Source organism: Urocampus carinirostris, chromosome 20 (assembly GCF_059441175.1).
Source record: "Urocampus carinirostris isolate Australia breed hairy pipefish chromosome 20, RoL_Ucar_1.0, whole genome shotgun sequence".
Classification (NCBI taxonomy): domain Eukaryota; kingdom Metazoa; phylum Chordata; class Actinopteri; order Syngnathiformes; family Syngnathidae; genus Urocampus; species Urocampus carinirostris.
In genome coordinates this window covers 1,426,660-1,449,542 of record NC_142368.1, presented here as the reverse complement: position 1 = coordinate 1,449,542, position 22,883 = coordinate 1,426,660, and the positions used below count along the sequence as shown (strand labels likewise).

General features: G+C 42.6%; 1 protein-coding gene across 1 annotated transcript in view; it reads left to right on the top strand.

Moving 5' to 3' along the window:
- mdn1 (midasin AAA ATPase 1) overlaps nt 1-22,883 on the top strand; it is a 105,863-nt gene that overhangs the window by 13,806 nt on the left and 69,174 nt on the right. Inside the window, exons 11-22 of the mRNA XM_088324684.1 lie at nt 888-969; nt 1,047-1,142; nt 10,058-10,170; nt 11,675-11,829; nt 11,958-12,018; nt 16,021-16,232; nt 16,298-16,401; nt 18,038-18,182; nt 18,277-18,373; nt 18,436-18,549; nt 18,629-18,776; nt 20,606-20,713. Coding sequence (XP_088180810.1) covers nt 888-969; nt 1,047-1,142; nt 10,058-10,170; nt 11,675-11,829; nt 11,958-12,018; nt 16,021-16,232; nt 16,298-16,401; nt 18,038-18,182; nt 18,277-18,373; nt 18,436-18,549; nt 18,629-18,776; nt 20,606-20,713 — 1,435 coding nt within the window. The remainder of the gene's footprint in view (nt 1-887; nt 970-1,046; nt 1,143-10,057; nt 10,171-11,674; nt 11,830-11,957; nt 12,019-16,020; nt 16,233-16,297; nt 16,402-18,037; nt 18,183-18,276; nt 18,374-18,435; nt 18,550-18,628; nt 18,777-20,605; nt 20,714-22,883) is intronic.

Below are 22,883 nucleotides of genomic sequence, written 5' to 3'. Positions count from 1 at the left end.
TACAAATGTGGCCAGTCTCCAAGCACTACCTTGTAAATATGTTTGCCTTTTTATCTTGATAATTTTTCATTTCAGTGTTCTCTTTTGAGTCTTTATTACATGTTTATCTCGGAGTGTCATGTCTTATCCCGTTGCAAACAAATCTTCATGGTGTTATCTATGAGAATAAAGAGAGTTCCACTACATTCTATTATTTTATAAAAAAAGAAATATATATATATATATTTAAAGTCTTGTGCACTTGTTTAGGGTGGTGGTCACTCTCAGGAAGAAAAAATCTCTGAGCCTGTTAGGTGGTGCCCAGAGTATTGTTGGAATGGCAAGCGGGCAATGTTCTCCAGACTGGGCAGAGAGCAGCCAATTCCCTGGGTTGTTTTAATGTCTCTGTATCATTTTTCTGTCTGCTGCTGTCATCCCAGCATGCCAGAATGCTCTCCACTGTGGCAGACCATATTTTCTGAAACCAGGTCCGATAGAAAGAGGTCAAAAACTTGTGGAAGCCAGAGCTCTTGTTGTCTTGTAAAAGAATAGTGGGATGCTTGGACGCGATCTAAGGGATGGGCAGGTAACCCGTATGATGCGGCAGGGGTAAACCAGTGAAAGCTGTCGGGCCCTGCTGTTTCATCTGGAGGGACGAAAGCATGACCGACTTGGTTGCCCAGGTGCTTAACTTGTTTGGGTGTTTGGGCATTTGGGTTGGCCATGGTCCAAAACTTTTTGTCTGTGTTTTAGCTATTTTTTTTCCCCTTTTTTATTTTCTTTGTTATTGTATGTGATTGTCTTGCTGTTGGTCACCCATCTTGAGGGATATGACCAAGGTAGATAGATAGGTCCGATAGGATTTTGTCAGCTCGTCCTGATGACATTTATTTTTTGTCTCTGGACAGAGATTTGCTGAAGTGGTGTGAGAGAATCAGCGTGGACTTTGACAGCACCTCACCCAACACGGCCCATCGCGTCTTTCAAGAGGCAAGGGATACTCTTTGCGTCAGAATTTACGAACCCCTTTCTCAAATGCCATGTGTACCTAACCGAGTTATCCACAGGCCGTGGACTGCTTCACAGCCATGATGTCTCAGCCTGAGAAGCAACTCAACATGGCCCACCTCATTGCAAGCCAACTCAACATCTCCAAGGAAAAGGTACAGTAAAAAGACTATTCAAACTCTTCTTTTTGATGGACATGGGTCGAGAACCTTTTCCAAGAGCCATGAGACCAAATATTTAGATGTTTTTTCTCTGAGCCACACCATATATTTTAAGAAATAATTTGACAAATCGGGCAGCACGGCGGAGCAGTGGTTAGCGCGTGTGCGGCTCAGTTCTGAGGTCGTGGGAACCTCCTGCGTGGGTTCAAATCCAGCTTCCCGGCCTTACTGTGCGGAGTTTGTATGTTATCCCCGTGCTTGCGTGGGTTTCCTCCGGGCACTCCGGTTTCCTCCCACATTCCAAAAACATGCATTTCAGGTGAATTGGCCGGTCCAAATTGTCCCTAGGTGTGAATGGGCGAGTGAGTTGTCTGTCCCCGTGTGCCCTGCAATTGGCCGGCAACCAGTTCAGGGTGTCCCCTGCCCACTGCCCGATGATTGCTGGGATGGGCTCCAGCACCCCCGCGACCCTACTGAGGATAAGCGGTGCAGCTGATGAGAGTTTGACAAATCCGCCAAACCTAATCCCCAGCAGGGTTGAAAAGTCATTGAATTCCTAGTTCGAAAAATAAGGCCTTCATTGGCATTAGAATGTCTGAAATCCATCCGTCCATTATCTGCACCGCTTATCCTCAGTAGGGTCGCGGGGGTGCTGGAGCCCATCCCAGTTATCTTCGGGCAGTGGGTAGGGGACACCCTCAACTGGTCGCAGGGTACACAGAGACGGACAATGCACTCGCTCATTCACACTTAGGGACAAATTGGACCGGCCTATTAACCTGAAATGCATGTTTTTGAAATGTGCGAGAACGCAAGCACGGGGAGAACATGAGAATTCCACACAGGAGGTTTGATCTCATGACCTCAGAACTGTGCCGCACACGCAGTAACCACTGCCCCGCCGTGCTGCCCCATCTGAAATCCAATTTTCCAAATTCTTAAAAATGTAAACACATTAATAAGATTTATGTTTGGTAACATTCATCAATTGTCTTTTGTCCTTAATAATGGTTTCAAAACAAGGTTTTTGAGTTTGTTCGTGAAAATGTCCCTGAAACCTCCAACCACGAAGCATAAGGATCTAATTACCTTCAGTTATAGCCTTGGAATCAAGTGGTCAATAGTCATCTTCCATTCTGTTTCATAGATGCGATTCTTCGATATCTGTGAAATCTGCAAAGATCGGTCATGTGCTTCAACGATGACGTGTCAATTTTTATAACTTCCTAGACTAGATGCTTTAAAAATATCCAGGAAACGGTAGTAGGCAGACGTCACACTCGCAAATTTATTGTTAAGCATCTCAGTGGCTAAGAGAGATGGGAAAAATCCGATGGACAGGTTCCTCAGCCTGAAAGGTAAAAAAGCGCTACAGCGCTCTTGCCGCTAGTGGTAGAAACACAGGGTTGCACTCCCGGTCTAAATGCATTAAATGAATGACAAGCTTCACCTCTGAGCCAGATGTATTCATGAAATGAGCCACACCCGGCTCGCAAGCCACACATTCTAAACCCTTGTCTTACGCTTGTAAATACTAGGGATGATTACCATGTTTCTCGGCTGTCTAATTCGATAGACCACGCGTCAAAGGAAAAAATATAAAACAAGTCCGCCTGAAAATGACGCCAACATGGCTCTCTGGTGGCTTTGCTTTTCCTTTGCATTTCTTCTTCCCTTGGATTAACAGCAGACGGCATTAGTTTGTAAAGCGTGAATTGAAGTGCTATCGCACCCAAAGAAAAGTGGTAGTCCAATGCGATAAGCTGTAGTGTTGGCAGGTATGCTTTGTTGGTGGCATTACCAATTACCGTAAATTCCGGACTATAAGCCGCTATTTTTTTCCCAAATGTTCAGCCCTGCGGCTTATTCAGTGAAGCGGCCAATTTATGGAATTTTTCTAACGGCCACCAGTGGCGCTGGAGTATAAAAGGTAAGATTAAAACCGGTAGAATATGTGCGCCAAGAAAAACTGCAACCTCTAAGTTTAAGCATACATTATCTGTAAAATTAAGGTACGTTCCGATAATGAGGAAGACGCCCTTGATGGCGATAGTTACGAGGAGGAAGTTGAGGATGATCTTCCGTAATTTCACAATTACTGGATGTCATTTTTTAACAGGCACGTTTGATACATTGCGAGCGTGATCCTACTAGCGTGTTGGTACCTTTCAAAGGCACGGTTTGTGATGAAAGTTATATTATTATTATTAAAGCTTTGAAAACTCTCAGTGTACCGTCTTTCTTCGTAAATATGTGTAACCATGTATAATATGTATTTGCAACTGTATATTTTTGTAATGTATTTATTTTATTTTTATTTTAGAGATTTATTCTGTTATGTGTTCTACGGACGAATCAAAAATAAGGGGCGGAGCAAACGCGGGCTGATGGGAATTGGGGTAAAGCTGAGTTACCGGTAGATCTGTCTGTTGTCGCAGCGGACAATAGTGGATATAAATTTTTCCCACCCTTAACTTTGGAAATATACATTTTGTTTCCTTGGATTACTTTCAACGGGACCCGGACTTTACAAGTCTGCATCATACGTTAATAACGGGTATCATTTTCTATTTATGATGCCAACTGTGGTTCTAGAATTGTGTACTATCTATGTAGTTACAGTAAAAGTGTTTGGTTTCCACGTATAAACATGATGGTGGACGCATCAGGTTAGCACTGCTCGTTCTATGCGTTTATACTGTCATTGGCGTCGGTTATAAGAGTATTGTTAATTATTAATTTTACAATTCTAACCATTTTAACATAGTTAGAAGTAAAGCAGCCGAGTCCTGCCATGGCCGGGCATTATACCGGCGGGCGGAGACGTAACTGCGTGAGATTCTTGCTCAAAGATGTTGTGGCAGTTTCGGAGGGAATGTCAAGGACGGATTTTATTAACAAGTTTGTTGAGAAGATTCTGAAGTTTAAAAAGGAGGAGGTATATGCTGTCATAAAATTGACTTCTGGCAAAGGCTTTGATGTGAGTTTTGAAACGGCAGCTCTTTATCAAGAGTTTTGGAATCGCTTTGAGGGAGTGAGGTCCCAGTTTTCAGGATTTACAGTGGAGAAGCTGACTGATAATACTAACAAAATTGTCGTTGTTAGAATGTTTAGTGAAATGATCAGTGCTGATGACGTCTGTTATTGGTTGAGTAGATACTGCTCAGTAAAAGGCCAGGCTATGAAGGTGAGGTGTGAGAAAGGCTATTGGAATGGTGCCTGGAGGGTACCAGTCCAACTACGGCAAGATCCTCAGGGCTTTCAGGGACTGAAACAAATTCCGTCGACTATATTCCTGGGGGAAAACCGTGGCTTTATCCACTATCAAGGGCAACCAAAACTCTGTCGCAAATGTGGTGAGCATGGGCATCTGGCTGAGGTATGTGATCGAATTTTTTGTGGAAAGTGCAGAACAATTGGACATTCCTTTGAGGAATGTAGCAATAGCAGAAAATGCAATCTCTGTGGAGAAACGAATCACCTCTTTAGAAACTGCCCGAATTCGTTTGCTAACAAATTGAAAGCTAGGAAGGCAGTTAACAAAGACAACAAAGACAATGAAATGATGTCAGACAACATAGATAATGAAGTGAATAAATGTCACAAAGACAATGAGGTGAATAAAGATAACAAAGACAATGAAATTATGTCAGACAACATAGATAATGAAATGAATAATTGTCACAAAGACAATGAAGTGAATAAAGATAACAAAGACAATGAAATTAATAAAGTCATGGAAATACAAAATGGAAATGAACAAGAAATTAATGAAGTTATAGAAATACCCAATGAAGATGAACAGGAAATGAATAAAGTTATGGAAATACCCAATGAAATTGATCAAGAAATGCACAAAGAAATTGGACAAGACAAACAAATTGAAAAAACAGATGTACCTACCAAAACCCCTGGAGCAGAGACCAGAGAATCAAAATTGAAACAGGAAGAACCTGAAAATTCAAATTCGATTTCTCATAAAATACCTGAATTTGGACATGACAAACGAATAGAAAAAGCAACTGCCACTCCGAAAACACATATTAATCAGGAAGGGCCTGGAAGAGAGTTCAAATTAGCAAATTTGTTTGCTACGCCATTGCCGGGATTTGGAGAAGACAAGCAAATCGAAAAGGCGAATGACTCTCCAAAAACCCATACGGGCACTGGAAAGAGGAGTAAAAGTAAGACAAAATTGGGAGTGGTGAAAAAACCAGAAACAAAGATAAGAGATTTAGAAGAAAGCCGATTGCCGGTGAATAAGCCCACAAGGGAACTGTATGAAGTTGAGACGGAGGAAGTCGGGGAGGGAAAAAACCTGACCCTTAGTGGGCAAGGAAGTAAGAGACCCCTTGATAGGTCCTCTGGCTCACCCCCTAACCCAGAAAAAAGGGGAAGACCTGGAACCACAGACAGAGAGTCAGAGGGTCCCAGAGTTTTCCCCGGTGAGTCTCAAAATGAGGTACTACTCTTAAGTGATGTGTCTGACACAGGTGACACCCTCGATGATCTCGATGATCACCAAAGAATGGACTCAGATCCCCCAGTTTTGTCTAACTAGTTTAAATACTTTTACAACAATTATGAACATTACATTCTCTACTATCAATGTAAGAAGTGTGAGATCAAAGGTTAAGGCTCACAGTGTTTTATCGTTTTTAAAAACTATCAGAACGGATGTGTTTTTACTACAGGAATGCTGCATCCCCTTTCTAAAAAATTATAAACAGTGGGAAGAGATTTGGCCATATCCGTCATTATGGAGTGGCTCGAATGAAAACCGTAACGATGGGGTAGCCATTTTAATAAACAACCCTCAACTCATCATAAAGGGGAGTACTGTGATGAGAGACGGACGCGCAATCTTAGCAAGACTTTCTTATATAGGGAATGATTTTAACCTCATTAACATATACGGCCATGCCGACAGACAACTCAGGTACGAACTTTTAGAGGACATCCAGTCGTATATGCTAGGCCATCAACCACTAATCGTGGGAGGAGATTTTAATTGCATCTTAAGTAGGAAGGATAGAAAGAGGAATGATGAGGAGTTTAAAGTAGATAAAACATCAACTTTATTACAAGACATGTGCCGGACATTTAAACTGGTGGACTGTTTCAAATCCATACATCCAGGAGAGGAGGGCTTCACCTGGTTCAGTAGTGACAATGCCAGAGCCTCTCGAATAGACTACATATTTACGAGGGGTTTAGCACAGAGTGATGCAAGATTAATTCCAGTTTTTTTTTCGGATCACTTGCTACTGTCCTGCTCTTTCTCATTTCCTTCAGGTATGACTGTTGGGAAGGGTTTGTGGAAGTTAAACTGCTCCCTGCTGGAGGATGAGGCTCTAGCCGCACAATACAGGGAGCTGTACAAAGACTGGCAGACCCTTCAAGACTCGTATGATTCACGAGCACAATGGTGGGAAATGACAAAGAAACGAACACAGACCTTTTTTAAAAATGCAGGGAAAAACAAGAAACTCAAAGAGATGAAACGCATGTCGGGACTACAACGAAGACTCCAACGCTATTTCATCCTAACAGAAAAGGGGATGGACTTTAATGATGAAATCAAAGAGACCAAACAAGAACTAAACGCTTTGGCGGAAATAAAGAGCAAAGGCATCATAATAAGAAGCAGAGAAAGAGAAATAGAAGAAGGGGAAAAATGTACACGCTACTTTTTTAAAAAAATTATGGGCAAAAATGAGGGGATTTTTAAACTTCAAAACGAAAACGGGCAAATAACAAAGGAAAGTAGTGAAATAACCAGATTGGTCGAAGACTACTACAAAAAATTATTTGAAAAGAAAGAAACATATGAGAATGAAATGGGGCATGTATTAGATCATATTTCAAGATCAGTGCGTCAAGACCCCTTTTTAACATCGGACTTTACCCAAGACCAATTGAATGATTGCATAAAGACTATGAAAAAAGGCAAATCACCCGGGGAGGACGGACTCAACCTCGAATTTTACCGGACTTTTTGGGATATTTTAGCACCAGATCTGTTAACTGTTTTTAACGAATTTTCCAGTCGAGACCATATGCCGGACAGTTTCAGAATCGGGATAGTTACTCTATTGCACAAAAAAGGAGACAAAATTGACTTAAAAAACTGGCGACCCATAACGCTTTTAAACGTGGACTGTAAAATCTTCAGCAAGCTTCTAGCAACACGAATGTCTGTTGTCTTGGGAGACTTGGTTGATCCAGACCAAACCTGTGCCATTGTGGGAAGGAAGATCAGCGACAGTCTCATGCTGATCCGTGACACCATTTGTTATGCAAGAGACAGAAACATGCGACTAGCGGTCCTAAACCTAGACTTTGAAAAAGCCTTTGATCGAGTCTCGCACCAATACCTCTTCAGGGTATTGCAAAAATGTGGTTTCCCCCAAAAATACATCAATTGGGTAGGACTGCTATACCGAGACATCTACAGCAAATTCATGATTAACGGGAATTTATCGGAAGCAATCGAGATCAACTGCGGTGTACGTCAAGGTTGCCCTATGTCTCCCCTTCTCTATGTTCTTTGCATTGAACCTTTGGCACAAATGTTAAGAAAAGATAGATTTGTCGAAGGCATCAATATCCCAGGAAGTGGGGGACAAATTACCAAGTGTGTTTTGTACATGGATGATTTTAATATTTTGTGTACTGACCGCGCATCTGTTGAAAGAGCCCTTGACTTGACTGACCTGTTTGGGAGGGCGTCTGGCTCAAGGCTAAATAGAGAAAAATCGCAAGTGAAGTTTTATGGAATGTGGAAAGAGACAGAAAAGGCAGGACTCCCGCTGACGGTGTTAAAGACAGACCAGAAAATCCTAGGGGTAAAATTCAATGCGGATGGAGGAGGCGAGACCAACTGGGATGACGTGACAAGGAAAGTTAAGCAAAAACTTGTTTTTTGGTCACTAAGAAAACTGACAATAGAGGGGAAGGTCCTAATCATCAAAGCGATCATCCTCCCAATGCTTTTGTCAATCAGTTTAATTTTTATGCCTAAAAGAAACGTGCTGTTACAAATGGACCGAGCCATCTTTCGCTTTGTCTGGGGCTCAAAGTGGGAAAGGATAAAAAGAGATACAATGAAAAAGAAAAAGGAAAAAGGGGGGAAAAGAGTGCCTGACCTCCAGCTTTTCCTGGGAAGCAAATATGTCTCTCTCCACTTCCAAAACGCTGTGGGCCCACCCAACAACCCGAAAAGTCAAGCAATGACCCGTTTTTGGATGGGCTCATATTTGCGGAAGCTAAAGCTTATACCAAACAATCGTTTGATTCCAGTTTCGTTTAACTTGCCACCAACACATCTCTTTATTCGGGCTTTTTTGAAGAAGTTTGATTTGGAAACACAAGAATGTCACACTTTACAAAACCACAGGGCCCTTATTTCTATTGTGCAAGAGCGAGCTACAGTAAGCCCTGTGCGGGGGCTTGCGTTTGGCGATTCCACAACGGTTTGGAGCAACGTCAATCATCCTGCCCTCCCAAACAGACTACGAGACTTGTCATGGATGGTGGCTCATGAAGTTCTCCCAGTCAGAGCTGTAATGCACCACCGAGGAATGTCAGCGACTTCGACGTGCCCTCGACCTGGCTGTGGCGCCCAGGAGTCGGTGAGGCACCTTTTTTGTGAGTGCAGCGCTGCCAAGGTCTTGTGGACAATGGCCGAACAACTAGGAAAGTTCCCGGACTTGCCAGCAGGAGAGGTCCCTGATGCACAGTACGTGCTTTACGGGGTGAGTCGGTCGAGGAGACATCGGAACGACTTTGCCAGGGACTGGCTCACTCTCGCCGCCATCAAGGACGCCATCTGGACCTCCAGAAACCTGCTGGTATGGAGGTGCAGGCAGATCCCCCCCGTGGCTGTGCTCCAAATGGCTGCAGATACCATACAATCTGCGAGCGGCGGGCCTAGGACGCAGCCATAAAGAAGACTCGTCTGTACCCACCCGGAGGGGGGAGCCGGAGCTACGCTGTGGGAGTCCCGGCAGCAACGGCCTGGGTTGTGGAACCCAGAAGGGAGAGGACCCACGCAGAAGGGAAAGGACCCACACAGAGGACTGGAAGAATGCTGCTTGGGAGGGTGGGATGGCAGAGCTATGCCCTTGCACAATAGTATTGCCTTTTACACGCTGGTTAACTACTGTTAAAAGAAAATAACTCTGAAATTGTTTAATTGATGTTGGAAATGTCAGGAAAAAATGTTAAAACGTGATATCGTCACGTCATATTGTCAAATATAAAAAAATTGTGAATATGCTTGATGGCTGTGTTTTGCTGCTGTTGGTGTCGGTGGATTTGTTCAGACCGAGAACAATCGACTTTGGCCTGGACGGATCTATTGACACTAACAAAGATGTTATATAAAGAAATTGTGAATATGTTTGATTTTCGAGAAGGTTTGTTCAAACCTCACTTTGTGTTTGCTGTTAAAAACGTAATATTGGAATATAATATTGTGAATGTGCTTAATTGCTGTTGAGATTGTCATGATTGTTTTCTGTTTTTAGTGTCAATAAATTTGTTCAAACCAAAAAAGTTACAATTGTGGAACTTACAGCCTGGCCTGGGTTAAACTTGTGATTGTGTCACGAGTTTTGACGCGGGCGCACGTGGCTTATACATGGGCAAATTACCTCAAATGTGGTGGGTGCGGCTTATAATTGTCTCTATTGTCCGGAATTTACGGTATATTAATAACTACAATTGATTATTATTAATAACAATAAAATAATGTATTATTCCTTTTTATGGTACTGCAGAATTTGGAAAATTGGCTATGAAAGGTTTGAACAAGAGCTTAAATTTTTCCATGAAAAATGTGTACAAACAACGCCCCCTACCTGTGGACAGTAGCTAATATGATTGTCTTGTTGTGACTCCGTTAGGTGCATCACTTGTGTCAGATGTTTCAACCGGCCATCTCGCTTACCGAGCAGGAAGCCTCAGTGGGTCGAGTGACTCTGGTTCGGAAGGAGGCCCAAACGGTGCAGCTGAATATGTAAGTGCCGCTTTCAACAGGTTGGGAATTAAATTTTATAATTGTAGCATTTACCAAATTGTTCGAATGAAGTTAAAAAGACACAGAGAGAGAAAGAGACAAAGAGCAACAAAGGTAGAGAAAAAGAGACACAGAGAGTGAAAGAGACAGAGAGATAAATAAATACAAGTACAGTGTCTTTGTTTGAGGCACCTGGCTTTGGCAACATCAAGTTGACATATTTCAACCCGCAGCTTGTTTTTCTCTTGCGCTTCTCTGAGTGTTGTCTCCGGATTCAATCCCTTAGCGGGCCTGATCTGGCCCGCGCGCCGCCAGTTTGACACCTGTGAACTCAGTGAATTCCATCGAATTAGCCCGAATTAGTCTTCGTCGAGCCTTTTCTCTCGATTGTCCAACTCGATCGATCTCCAAGTTCTTCTGCCCACGTCTTTTCACAAGCTGGCGTGCCGGCTTGTCCCATGGGCGTGGTGGCTCCTCCCATGGGCGCGCCAGGTGCCAGCTTCACCACCTTATCGCCGAAGGGCGTCGCGATGTCTTAAAAACTCATATCTGCAGAGCGCTTATCAAAACAATGCCTGACGTCCTGCGTCACAGAGGCTCCTCTTATGCCAAGAAGCGCTGATTATCATATCACAGCTCAGCCAGTGAATATCTTTTGCATTAAATTTGTATTTGATCGTACAAAATATAAAATCCTTCAAACACAAGGTGGCGCTTTTGTCTCCAATCAGAAATGACCATATGAAGTTTTCAGTAGCCTACGCTCACAGATTAGATCAAAGCGGCGCTGCCACGAGCGGCTGCCTTTTCCAGCAGCTGCCCTATTGTTTTATTGTCTGCTCCTATCTTCGGTGTTTTTTCTTCCCGTTTTGACAACTACACTATGGATTACTTCTATCCTATGGACATGGGTTTTAGCATACAAAAATGCGTTTATTCAAGGAATCAACTCCTTGCCCTGAAGAATTCTCGTGCCGGCGTGATGAAGGGGCCTATCGTGGAAGAAGAGCCGGAGCTAGCTAAGCGGCGTTATAAGTCTCCGGTACCATCCGTAATCATGGTAAATGCGAACTCACAACCAAATAAGATTATCGAGTGCTGGCGGAAAACATCGAAGCGCACGGGGAGCGCAGTTGCTGTGTTTTGCGGAAACGTGGCTCACGTTTCGCATTCCGGACGCTAACGTGTAGCCACCCGGAGCTACCAGGAGCTATCCGGCTTCAGCGCCGCTATACAGAGACACGAAAGCCTACGGGAATCGGAGAGGAGACGGACTCGCCAACACGAGGTGGTGTATCCCTGGACACAAAGAAAAAGATTTCCATCTGCCGCAGGGATATCGAACTTTTGGACTAGCGTGTGACGTCATCCGCTCCGCTACAAGCACCCTAGGGCATCATGTTAATCTGTTAATAAACAATGGGGTAGACTGCTGGAATTGTGAATTTCCCTACGGGGATGAATAAAGTATCTATCGATCTATCTATCTATCTGGTTTCCTCAGGAGCGGTGACCAGCAGACCTTTGCCGCCACTCGGCCCGCCGCCGTTCTCCTGGAACGACTGGCCGTTTGCGTGGCAAAACAGGAGCCGGTTCTGCTGGTGGGAGAGACCGGCACTGGCAAAACCAGCACCGTGCAGCATCTAGCCGCCATTACAGGTGAGCCACCGCATCGTTTTCCATTGAAGTTCCACATAACTATCGTTGCAACCATTCAAATGTTCCCCGATGGAGAGTACAAAATGTGAACTTGGTTATTGACTATTTGTGATTTTTATCATTTGTAGGAAATAAATTAGTGGTTGTCAACATGAACCAACAAAGCGATACTGCTGACCTTCTTGGTGGGTAAGTGACCCTAACTAACGCAGAAGTGGGCATATGTTAAGTAAATCATTTCATATCTTATCATCCGTTTTCGGCCAATCAAAACTGCTTATACAGTGGAACCTCGGTTCTCGACCATAATCCGTTCCAGAACCCTGTTCGAAAACCGATTTGTTCGATCACCGAAATCGTTTTTCCCATTAAAAGTCATGTTAAATCATTTTAATCCGTTCCAACACCCTGAATGTTTACCATGAGCGTAAACATGAAGCTAACCCAGGCTAATCGTACGTTCGCGTTTGCGTAATCTTCCGTACGAAAGATTTGAGCTACGGATCGCCACCAACAACGTCTGGAATTGGAGGTTTTTTTTTTTTTTTTTGTCATCACGGAGTCTTGGCTTTTCCGACGCCCCATTACATCACCGGCTCGAACGAGACGAAGACTCCGGTAAAAACAGGGGTTGGAGACTACGCGCTACAATAACAGCCGAACCATTGACACACACTGCTCACTCGATATGGAGTTTCTAGCAGTATCGTGCAGACCCTTCTATGTACCGAAAAAGTTAACTGTGGTCTTTGTGTTTGCTGTTTACTTTCCACCGCTAACCGTTTCACCGGATGCTAACGTTAGCATAGCGCTAAATCTCCTGCCCGATGCTATAAACAAACAGCAGCTTGCACACCCCAACGGAGCTTTGTCGACAGCGACTTTAATCGGGCATGTTTATGGACTGTACTCCCAAATCCATTCAATTGTGGACTGACCAACAATTCGGAAAAAACACTGGACTATGTGTAATGTTAGATCAAACATTCCGGTTGTATCCAGCAACTCTTCGTCGTTTTTCACCTGTTCTGCTTGCACCGACCTTCTTCGGAGGCATCATTAGGGGCTAAAACACCCGTACGGCGCTCAGCATCGCAGCCTAGCGTACCGGCGTTCGAACTCCGATTTGTCCGAACTGAGAGGCGTTCGAAAACCCAGGTTTCACTGTAATTCCTTTTTTCTGTGGTATTAAAACTGGAGAAATGATAAGTAAATCCATTTACTCTGTTTTTACCATCTTAGGATGCCAGAGTTGTCTGGTATTTTGATGATTATTATTGGGCAAAAGGAGGATCTACTAAATGTTTATCTATTTGCTGTTAGGGTGCCTAAATATACTATATGTACCCGCTTGATTTTTAAAATAATTATTACACACTTTCTGTAACGATCATAAACTACATTTTACTTCTCAAATATTACTGTGTTTGGCTGCTATATGATATCTCATCTCATTAGCTGCACCGCTTATCCTCAGTAGGGTCGCGGGGGTGCTGGAGCCCACCCCAGCAATCATCGGGCAGTGGGCAGGGGACACCCTGAACTGGTTGCCTGCCAATCGCAGGGCAGGCACACAGGGACAGACAACTCGCAAGCTCATTCACACCTGGGGACAATTTGGACCGGCCAATCCACCTGAAATGCATGTCTTTGGAATGTGGGAGGAAACCGGAGTGCCCGGAGGAAACCCATGCAAGTACCCAAGCAAGTACGGGGAGAACATACAAACTCCGCACAGTAAGTCCGGTAGCTAGATTTGAACCCACACAGGAGGTTCCCAAGACCTTAGAACTGTGCCGCACACGCGCTAACCACTGCGCCGCCGTGCTGCCCGCTATATGATATATTCAACGTTAAATGCTATCTATCTATCTACCTTGGTCATATCCAATGTTCCCTCTAAGCTGGGATAATGACTACGGCTTACCTGCAATGTTCCCTCTAAGCTGCGCGCGTGCGCAATTGCGCACTGCTCACACATTCTCAGCGCACAAGAAAATCCAGCCAGCGCACAAAAATCAGGGCTCGAAATTGCTAATTAAGAAGCCAATTAAGTCAAAGTTACAGTGCATGAAGGTGAAAATACACTGGTTCCCCTGACGCTGTGTTCTAAATGCGGTATGTTGAAGTCAATGTCGAAGTAGAACGAGGTTGAGTAAAGTCAGTAGAGTTTTTTGAGAACCGGCTTCTTTGGCTCGGCTCACTTAAAGAGAACCGGCTCTTTCGGGTCCCAAACGGCTCTTCGGGTTGTTTTTGCTTCTTTCATCCCTACACGACCAAATATTATGCAAAATTGTGCAGAAAATGACTTAAAGGAAGGGGATTAGAAAAAAAAAGAAAAAAAAATACCAAAATGAAAAAGTAGTGAAAAGCTGAGAAAAAGGAAACAAAAGGAAGAGAAAAACGACAGGAAAAAAAGAAACAAATGAAAAAGGTAAATAGAGAACAAAAAGAAAAAAGTAACGGCTAGGAAAAAAATCACAATGAGATTTTTTAAAATAATTTTTAAAAAGTAGAAAAAAAAACACGGGAAAAAGTTTGTGTTGCGTTCAAATAATTTCCAATGATATCAAGTCAATCTTGTTGCCAACATTGTACTTCCACTAAAAAATGTGATTACGTATAGTTCTGTATCTTGCAACCGACTCAATAACCCCCCAAAAATGTTAATATTATGCGACAAAAGATACTACAAAAAAAAGAAATGGAAATCTTGTGAAAGAATTGTAAAAACAAACAAAAATCAAAGAACATCAATGGCCGATAGTGACAATGATATAAACACTGCATAATAGTCAAAATAACAAAAAACAGTCAAAAGACGAAGTTTGAGTAAAATAGCAAACAGTGCAATAATAATACTCAACAAAACGAAAAACCCTGGCATCCTCAAAAACTTCTTTGCAAGTGTCTGATCGTAAAAATAGAAGAATTGATTGACTTATCGTATTTTCCGCACTATAAGGTGCACCTAAAAGTCTTAATTTTTTTCAAAAGCTGACCATGCGCCTTATAATACAGTGCGCCTTATATATGGCTCAATATCAAAATTCGCAAGGTCTCGCAACTTATGCAACAGCCGCCGACTCGATTTTCCCCCGAACGTGGAGTAGTCCCGGTGTATGCTGGGATTTATATACCGGCGTTTCATTGGCTAACCAATGTGTCAATCATCATTTGAATCGATCGCTATTGGCTAAAGTTATTCGGAGCCTCGGATAGGCTAGAGGGCTGAAACAAACCCTGCAATTGGCCGAAAAAGATGTGTCAATCATCCGTTACATCGATCGCTATTGGCTGAAGTTATTCGTATCCTCGGATTGGCTAGAGGGCCGAAACAAACCCTGCAATTGGCCAAAAAAGATGTGTCAATCATCATTTGAATCGATCGCTATTGGCTGAAGTTATTCGGAGCCCCGGATTGGCTAGAGGGCCAAAACAAACCCTGCCATTGGCCGAAAAAGATGACTGAATAGCAAGCTTGCTAAACTACGCCATAAAGAAACATGTTTCATTAGTCTGTATTTGTAAATATTTTACTCTCCTGGATTGACTACACTCACGGTTCTAAGAAGACCACGGTTACGTATCATTATTGAACGTGAGAACTTAGGTGAGCTATGCGGCTTTATATTTTCCCGGTATCTTGTTTAAGAACGATCTTGATGTTGCTGTGACGAGTTGAGTGAATTCAACTCAATTCCAAGTGTTTATTGTCAGATGCACAGTAAAGTTGCGAGCGAAAAAGAAAATACTAAACTAAGGAATGGTTGGCATTTCTTGAATTCCAAGACTTTAACCTTCCGAATGATATTTGAAATGACACATTTAAGTGACATCGTACGGACACCGCATCCGCACGTGTCTACGACACCTATTTGCTTCTTTGCAAGCTTTGGGAATGTTAAGGGGGTAATCAGTTGGACTGAACCATCTGACTGTTTTGTCGACGTTCCCATTGTAGCGCCTTATAATCCGGTGCGCCTTATGTATGGAAGATATAGGACCAAAAACTATTTTTTGGGGGTGCGCCCTATAACCCGGTGCGCCCTATAGTGCGGAAAATACGGTACTTATCGGCATATATTTACTAAATATTGCCATAATTTCATACTTATGACAAATGTCCAAATAATTGAGGAGAACATCGTCTGGCCAATGACTCGTTTGAACTTCTCCGCACCCTCGCAGGTACAAACCCATCGACCACCGTCAGATGTTGCTGCCCCTGCGAGAGGGCTTCGAGGACTTGTTTTCCCAGACCTTCTCCAGGAAGCAGAACTTTGCCTTTTTGGGTCACATGCAGACGTGCTTCCGGGAGAAACGTTGGCAACATCTCCTCAAGCTCATGGAGCACGTCTGTAAATCCTTCCTGCCCAAAGACTTGGCCGGGAAAGAAAATGGTGAGCATCGTGTTGACGGCTGTCCTTTGTGTGTGTGACTTTTCTTTTTTTTTTTTTCTTCTTAGCTGCCTTACTGCAGGAGAAGTGGGACTTGATGGCTATCCAAGTCAGTCAGACTCAGCAGAAGATTAGAGCTTGTGATGCAGCTATGGTCTTTGCTTTCGTGGAGGTAAACCAGCTCAGTCTCTCTGTGGCTGGGGAAGGGCAACACAGACAAATACTGCGGCCCCTCTCCATACGAGATGAATTCCTTCCTGGATAAAGCTCGTATCTAGAATTTCTTGTATCTTGGATACATTTTCCCCATAAGAAATTAGTGACAAGCAATGTTCCCTGTCGTTTTCCTTACGGGTCTGAGCCTTCACACAAAGTCGGTGAGCAACGCTTGAAACAACAGTGAGCAACCATAATCCCAAGTGTGGCAACTAAATCATGATCAAACATGTCCAAAACTTGACATCAACTTACATTTTGTTGAGTTTCCGGCAATGCAAAATTATTTTTCACTTTTGAATGAATTGACTGCAAACATCATTTGTTTTTACAATTCTTTCACAAGATTTCCATTTTTTTTTTCCTGGTATCTTTTGTCGCATAATACTAACATTTTTGAGGGCTTATTGAGTCGGTTGCACGATACACAACTGTATTTAATTACATTTTTTTTAGTGGGAGTTCAATGTAGGCAACAAGATTGACTTGATATCATTGGAAAACACAAACTTTTTCTTCTTTTTTCCTGTTTTTTTCTACTTTTTAAAAATTCTTTTAAAAAAATATCTTTTGTGTTTATTTTTCCCAGGTGTTACTTTTTTCTTGCTTTTTTGTTCTCTATTTGCTTTTTCCTTTTATTTGTTTCTTCTGGCTTTTTTTCAGAAATTTTCCTGCTCTTTTTTTTTTCTCTTTTTCTCTCCTTTTGTTTATTTTTTTCCCAGCTCTTAACTACTTTTTCATTTTGGTATTTTTTTATTTTTTGTTCTATTGCCCCCCTTCCTTTAAGTCATTTTGTGCATCATTTTACATAATATTTGGTCATGTTGGGATGAAAGAAGCAAAAGCAACCCGAAGAGCCATTTAGGACCCGAAAGCGCCGGTTTCTTTTAGTGAGCCGAGCCGAAGAATTCGGTTCTCGAAAAACTCTATAGACTTTACTCAACTTTGTTCTACTTCGACCTTGACTTCAAAATACCGCATTCAGAACACAGTGTCAGGGGAACCCGTGTATTTTTACCATCATGCACTGTAACTTTGAGTTAATTGGCTTCTTAATTAGCAATTTCGAGCCCTGATTTTTGTGAGCTGGCTACATTTTCTTGTGCGCAATTGCGCACACACGCAGCTTAGAGGGAACATTGGTGACAACCAATTAATCCGTTCTATATAACCCCTCGTTCTGATCACTAAAACTAGTAGTTGAACGAGATAAATAAGATAATAATTAAATAAATTGTGAATTCATTATAAGCACTTATCATGGAGGAAGTCATCAGTTGCTAACAATGATCTATGTGTGGAGGTTTGAGGGAGCAGGAGAGACTATATGGCTGGAAACGCACATTCTAATGGGGACAAGCTGATGCTGGCCTCAGCCTCATGCTCTCGGCCCCCTCGTGGTAGACCCTGGAGATCCTCATAACTTGGATTGTCTCTCGCATGTCGGGCTAGATGTTTCTCCTCGAAAAACACTCCATATCTCGAATTTCTCGTCACCAGAGGAGCTTGTACGCAAAGGGGCCATTGTATAATCAAATATAAAGTTGTTTACTTGCTGCATGGCCTTCACAAACGTCTTTTTGACCATCAAGGGCACGTTAGCCAAAGCAGTGAAGAAAGGATACTGGATCCTCCTTGATGAGATCAATCTAGCAACTGCAGAGACGCTCGAGTGTCTGAGCGGCCTGCTGGAGAGCAGTGCCGGTTCCTTAGTTCTGCTGGACCGTGGAGATTTAGGTAGTTATTTTTTTTTACCTGAAAATGACACCGTTGCTCCTTCTCTGGTTTTTGGTCTCCTATTGATGAATCTGGTTTATCTGCTTATCTTTAGCCGCCCTAGTTCGCCACCCGGACTTTAGACTATTTGCCTGCATGAACCCGGCCACGGACGTGGGCAAAAGAAATTTACCTCTCGGTCTTCGGAACAGGTAAGCTGCTGCTGCTGATGTTGCCTGAGAAAAAAACCAAGGCTAACGTTTGACGCCTGTAGGTTCACGGAGCTGTACGTGGAGGAGCTGCAGAACGAGGGGGACCTGCACAACTTGGTCTCGGTCTACCTCCGAAATCTGAACCCGCACCGAAATGTCATTGATGGAATCATAAGGTTTGAAACCGCACCGATCTCTGAGCTTACTTTTTTCCTAAGGATGCATTGCTGAACCCTGTCCCAAATGTTTGTGTAGTTTTTACCTGGCGGTCAAAAAGGAGGCCTGTACGCACCTGGTGGACGGTACGGGCCGAAGACCGCACTATAGCCTAAGGACTCTGTGTCGGGCGCTCCAATTTGTAGCGGCCAACAGTTGCGGTGTGGTTCAGCGTTCGCTCTACGAGGTGAGGAATGCGAGCAATGTTCCCTGTCATTTTCCTTATGGGTCGGAGCGTTGACACAAAGTCTGTGAGCAACGCTTAAAACAACAGTGAGCAACGGCAATCCCAAGTGTGGCAACTAAATCATTAGCAAACATGTCCAAAACTTGACATCAGTTTCCGGCAATGCAAAATTATTTTTCGCTTTTGAATGAATTGACTCATGCCTACAAACGTCGTTTGTTCTTACAATTCTTTCACAAGATATCCATTTCTTTTTTTTTCCTGACGTATTTTGTCGCATAATATTAGGAATTATGGGGGCTTAATGAGTCGGCTGCACGATACAGAACTGTATTTAATTACATTTTTTAGTGGAAGTACAATGTTGGCAACAAGATTCACTTGATATCATTAAGAATTTTTTGAACTTTTTCTTTTTTCCGTGTTTTTTTTCTACTTTTTTAAAAATTCCTTCAAAAAAAATCTCATCGTGTTTGTTTTTTCCGAGCTGTTCCTTTTTTCTTTTTGTTCTCTATTTACTTTTTTTCTGACATTTCTTTCTCTTCTTTTTTTCTGGCTTTTTTCTAAAATTTTCCTTCTTTTTTCTCTTCCCCTTTTCTTTTTTTCTCAGCTTTTCACTCCTTTTTCATTTTGGTATTTTTTTCTTTTTTGTTCTATTCCCCCTTCCTTTAAGTCATTTTGTGAATCATTTTACATAATATGTGGTCATCTCATCTCATTAGCTGCACCGCTTATCCTCAGTAGGGTCGCGGGGGTGCTGGAGACCATCCCAGAAATCATCAAGCAGTGGGTAGGGGACACCCTGAACTGGTTGCCATCCAATCGCAGGGCACACGGGGACAGACAACTCACTCGCTCATTCACACCTAGGGACAATTTGGACCGGCCAATTCACCTGAAATGCATGTTTTTGGAATGTGGGAGGAAACCGGCGTGCCCGGAGGAAACCCACGCAAGCACTGGGAGAACGTACAAACTCCGCACAGGAAGTCTTGTAGCTGGATTTGAACCCACACAGGAGGTTCCCAAGAACTGTGCCGCACACGCGCTAACCACTGCGCCACCGTGCTGAATCAAAAATGACAATGTTCTATTTTGACTAATTTTGTGCATAATTTTACATAATATGTGGTCATGTTGGGATTAAAGAAGCAAAAACAACCCGAAGAGCCGTTTAGGACCCAAAAAAAAAAATCTCATTGGTTATTTTTTCCGAGCTGTTACTTTTTTCTTTTTGTTCTCTATTTACTTTTTTCTGACATTTCTTTCTTTTCTTTTTTTCTGGCTTTTTTCTAAAATGTTCCTTCTTTTTTCTCTTCCATTTGTTTCTTTTTTTCTCAGCTTTTCACTCCTTTTTCATTTTGGTATTTTTTCCTTTTTTCTTCTATCCAACCCTTCCTTTAAGTCATTTTGTGCATAATTTTACATCATATTTGGTCATGTTGGGATGAAATAAGCAAAAACAACCCGAAGAGACGTTTAGGACCCGAAAAAGCCGGTTCTTTTTAGTGAGCCGAGCCGAAGAAGCCGGTTCTCGGAAAACTCTACTGACTTGACTCAACTTCGTTCTACTTCGACTCGACTTCAAAATACCGCATTTAGGACACAACGTCAGGGGAACCCGTGTATTTTGACCTTCATGCACTCTAACTTTGACTTAATTGGCTTCTTAATTAGTAATTTTTGTGCGCTGACTCGATTTTCTTGTGCGCTGAGAATGTGTGTGCAGTGCGCAATTGCGCACGCGCGCAGCTTAGAGGGAAGACTGAATGCAAGTGCATGAAGCCAATGTTCTATTTTGACTACAGCTCCTTGTTTGTTGTTTGCAGGGTTTCTGCCTCAGCTTTTTAACTCAGCTAGACAGGAAGTCCCATCCCTTGGTCCAGAAACTGGTTTGTCAGCACATTCTGAAAGGAAACCCCAAGTTTCTCAAAAAAGTAAGAGACGAGTCCTGTCTCATCACTGTCTTGGCACAGAATCTCATCCATTTATTGACCCACTTCCCAGAATGCTAAGAATAAACCAATGGTGAAAGTGAATAGTTTTTGTGATTTTAACATTTTTTTTGATTGTTTATAAACATATTGCAACAAACATCACATTGAGTCATCTCATCAGCCGTACCGCTTATCCTCATTAGGGTCGCGGGGGGCTGGAGCCCATCCCAGCCATCTCCGGGCAGTGGGCAGGGGACACCCTGAACTGGTTGCCAGCCAATCGCAGGGCACACAGGGACAGACAACTCATTCGCTCATTCACACCTAGGGACAATTTGGACCGGCCAATTCACCTGAAATGCATGTTTTTGGAGCGTGAGAGGAAACCCACGCAAGCACGGGGAGAGCATACAAACTCCGCACAGGAAGTCTGGAGCTGGATTTGAACCCACGACAGGTTCCCATGACATGAACTGTGCCGCACAAGCGCTAACCACTGCGCCGCCGTGCTGCCCCACATTGAACCAATTACCCGAAAAACAGGATGACTGGTTGAAGCCACAGGTTTATAGGAGACCCTTGCTCTAAATTACTTTGGATGCTTTTTCTATCAATAATTTGAACTCATTCTCATTTCCTGTATCTGTATAACAATCATTTGTTAGTCTATATCAGGGGTCAGGAACCTTTTTGACTCAAAGAGCCATAAAAGCAAAAAAATGTTTTAAAAAGAAATTGAGAGTGCCACATCATATTTTTTCAGACAAAATTGAAAAAACTGCTCTCTAGACAAAAGCTAATTCTTCAGCACATTTTATTTGACCGTGTGTCATTTGATGATTTCATCAAATGTATGAAATAATAATCATGCCAAATCCTGTGTCCCAAATCAATGTCAATATGCCATTTACAATTTGTCTTCCACCTTCAGTTAAGAGTGTTGAGGCCATTTTTTTCCATGAAATTTGTCCTTCATAACGGGATCAAAACAATGTGCATGCAAAGTTCTTTTGTAAAAATGTCACAAATGACTGCAAACCATAAGCATATCGCCATATTCACTTTGGGTGTAGACTGCACTGAGCGAGAGAGAGAGAAGGCAGGGATCCGCCCACATGTACTGCTCACCCAATCAAAGTCCTTTGCCAGCGTTTTTATTCATCAGTTAAAATGGTTTCTTATCCAACTTTTGCATTAAGTCGCTTCGGCTTTATATGGACCAAAATCGGGATGAAATCGCTTGACTTTGGAACGCCACAGAGAGATGCACAATAGTTACATTTTATTTCGGAGCCATACGTACTCATGAAAAGAGCCATACATGGCTCCCGAGCCATAGGTTCCCTACCCCTGGTCTATATAGAAGTAATCACTCTGTTTAAATCACAGGTCACATTTACATTTTCTGCCCCATCCTTCTCTTCACTCCTTTGACACAATACAATGTGGGGAAAAAATGTTTCTTTTTTTTTCCCGCGCAATTTAAAAAAAAAATGGGATCAAACTTGCTTGAACTGAACAATCAACGAAGGTCTAATGCAGGGGTAGGGAACCTATGGCTCGGGAGCCATATATGGCTCTTTTCATGAGTACGTATGGCTCCAAAATAGAACGTAACTATTGCACATCTCTCTGTGGCGTTCTAAAGTCAAGCGATTTCATCCCGATTTTGGTCCATAGATAGCCGATGCAACTTCATGCAGAAGTTTGATAAGAAACCATTTCAACTGATAAATAAAACCGCTGGCAAGGCACTTCCTTCTCTCTCTCATGCTCAGTGCAGTGAATATGGCGATATGCTTATGGTTTGCAGTCATTTGTGACATTTTTACAAAAGAACTTTGCATGCACATTGTTTTGAACCGTTATGAAAGACAAATTTCATGGAAAAAAATGGCCTCAAAACTCTTCTTATCTGAAGGTGGAAGACAAATTGTAAATGGCATAGTGACATTGATTTGGGACACAGGATTTGGCATTATTATCGTTTCATACATTTGATTCAATCATCAAATGACACACAGTGAAATAAAATCTGCCAAAGAATTAGCTTTTGTCTAGTGAGCGTGTTTGGCAGTTTTTAAAAAAAAAAATTCTGAAAATATAATGTGGCTCCCTCAATTTCTTTTCAAAACATTTTTTGCTTTTATGGCTCTTTGGCTCAAAAAGG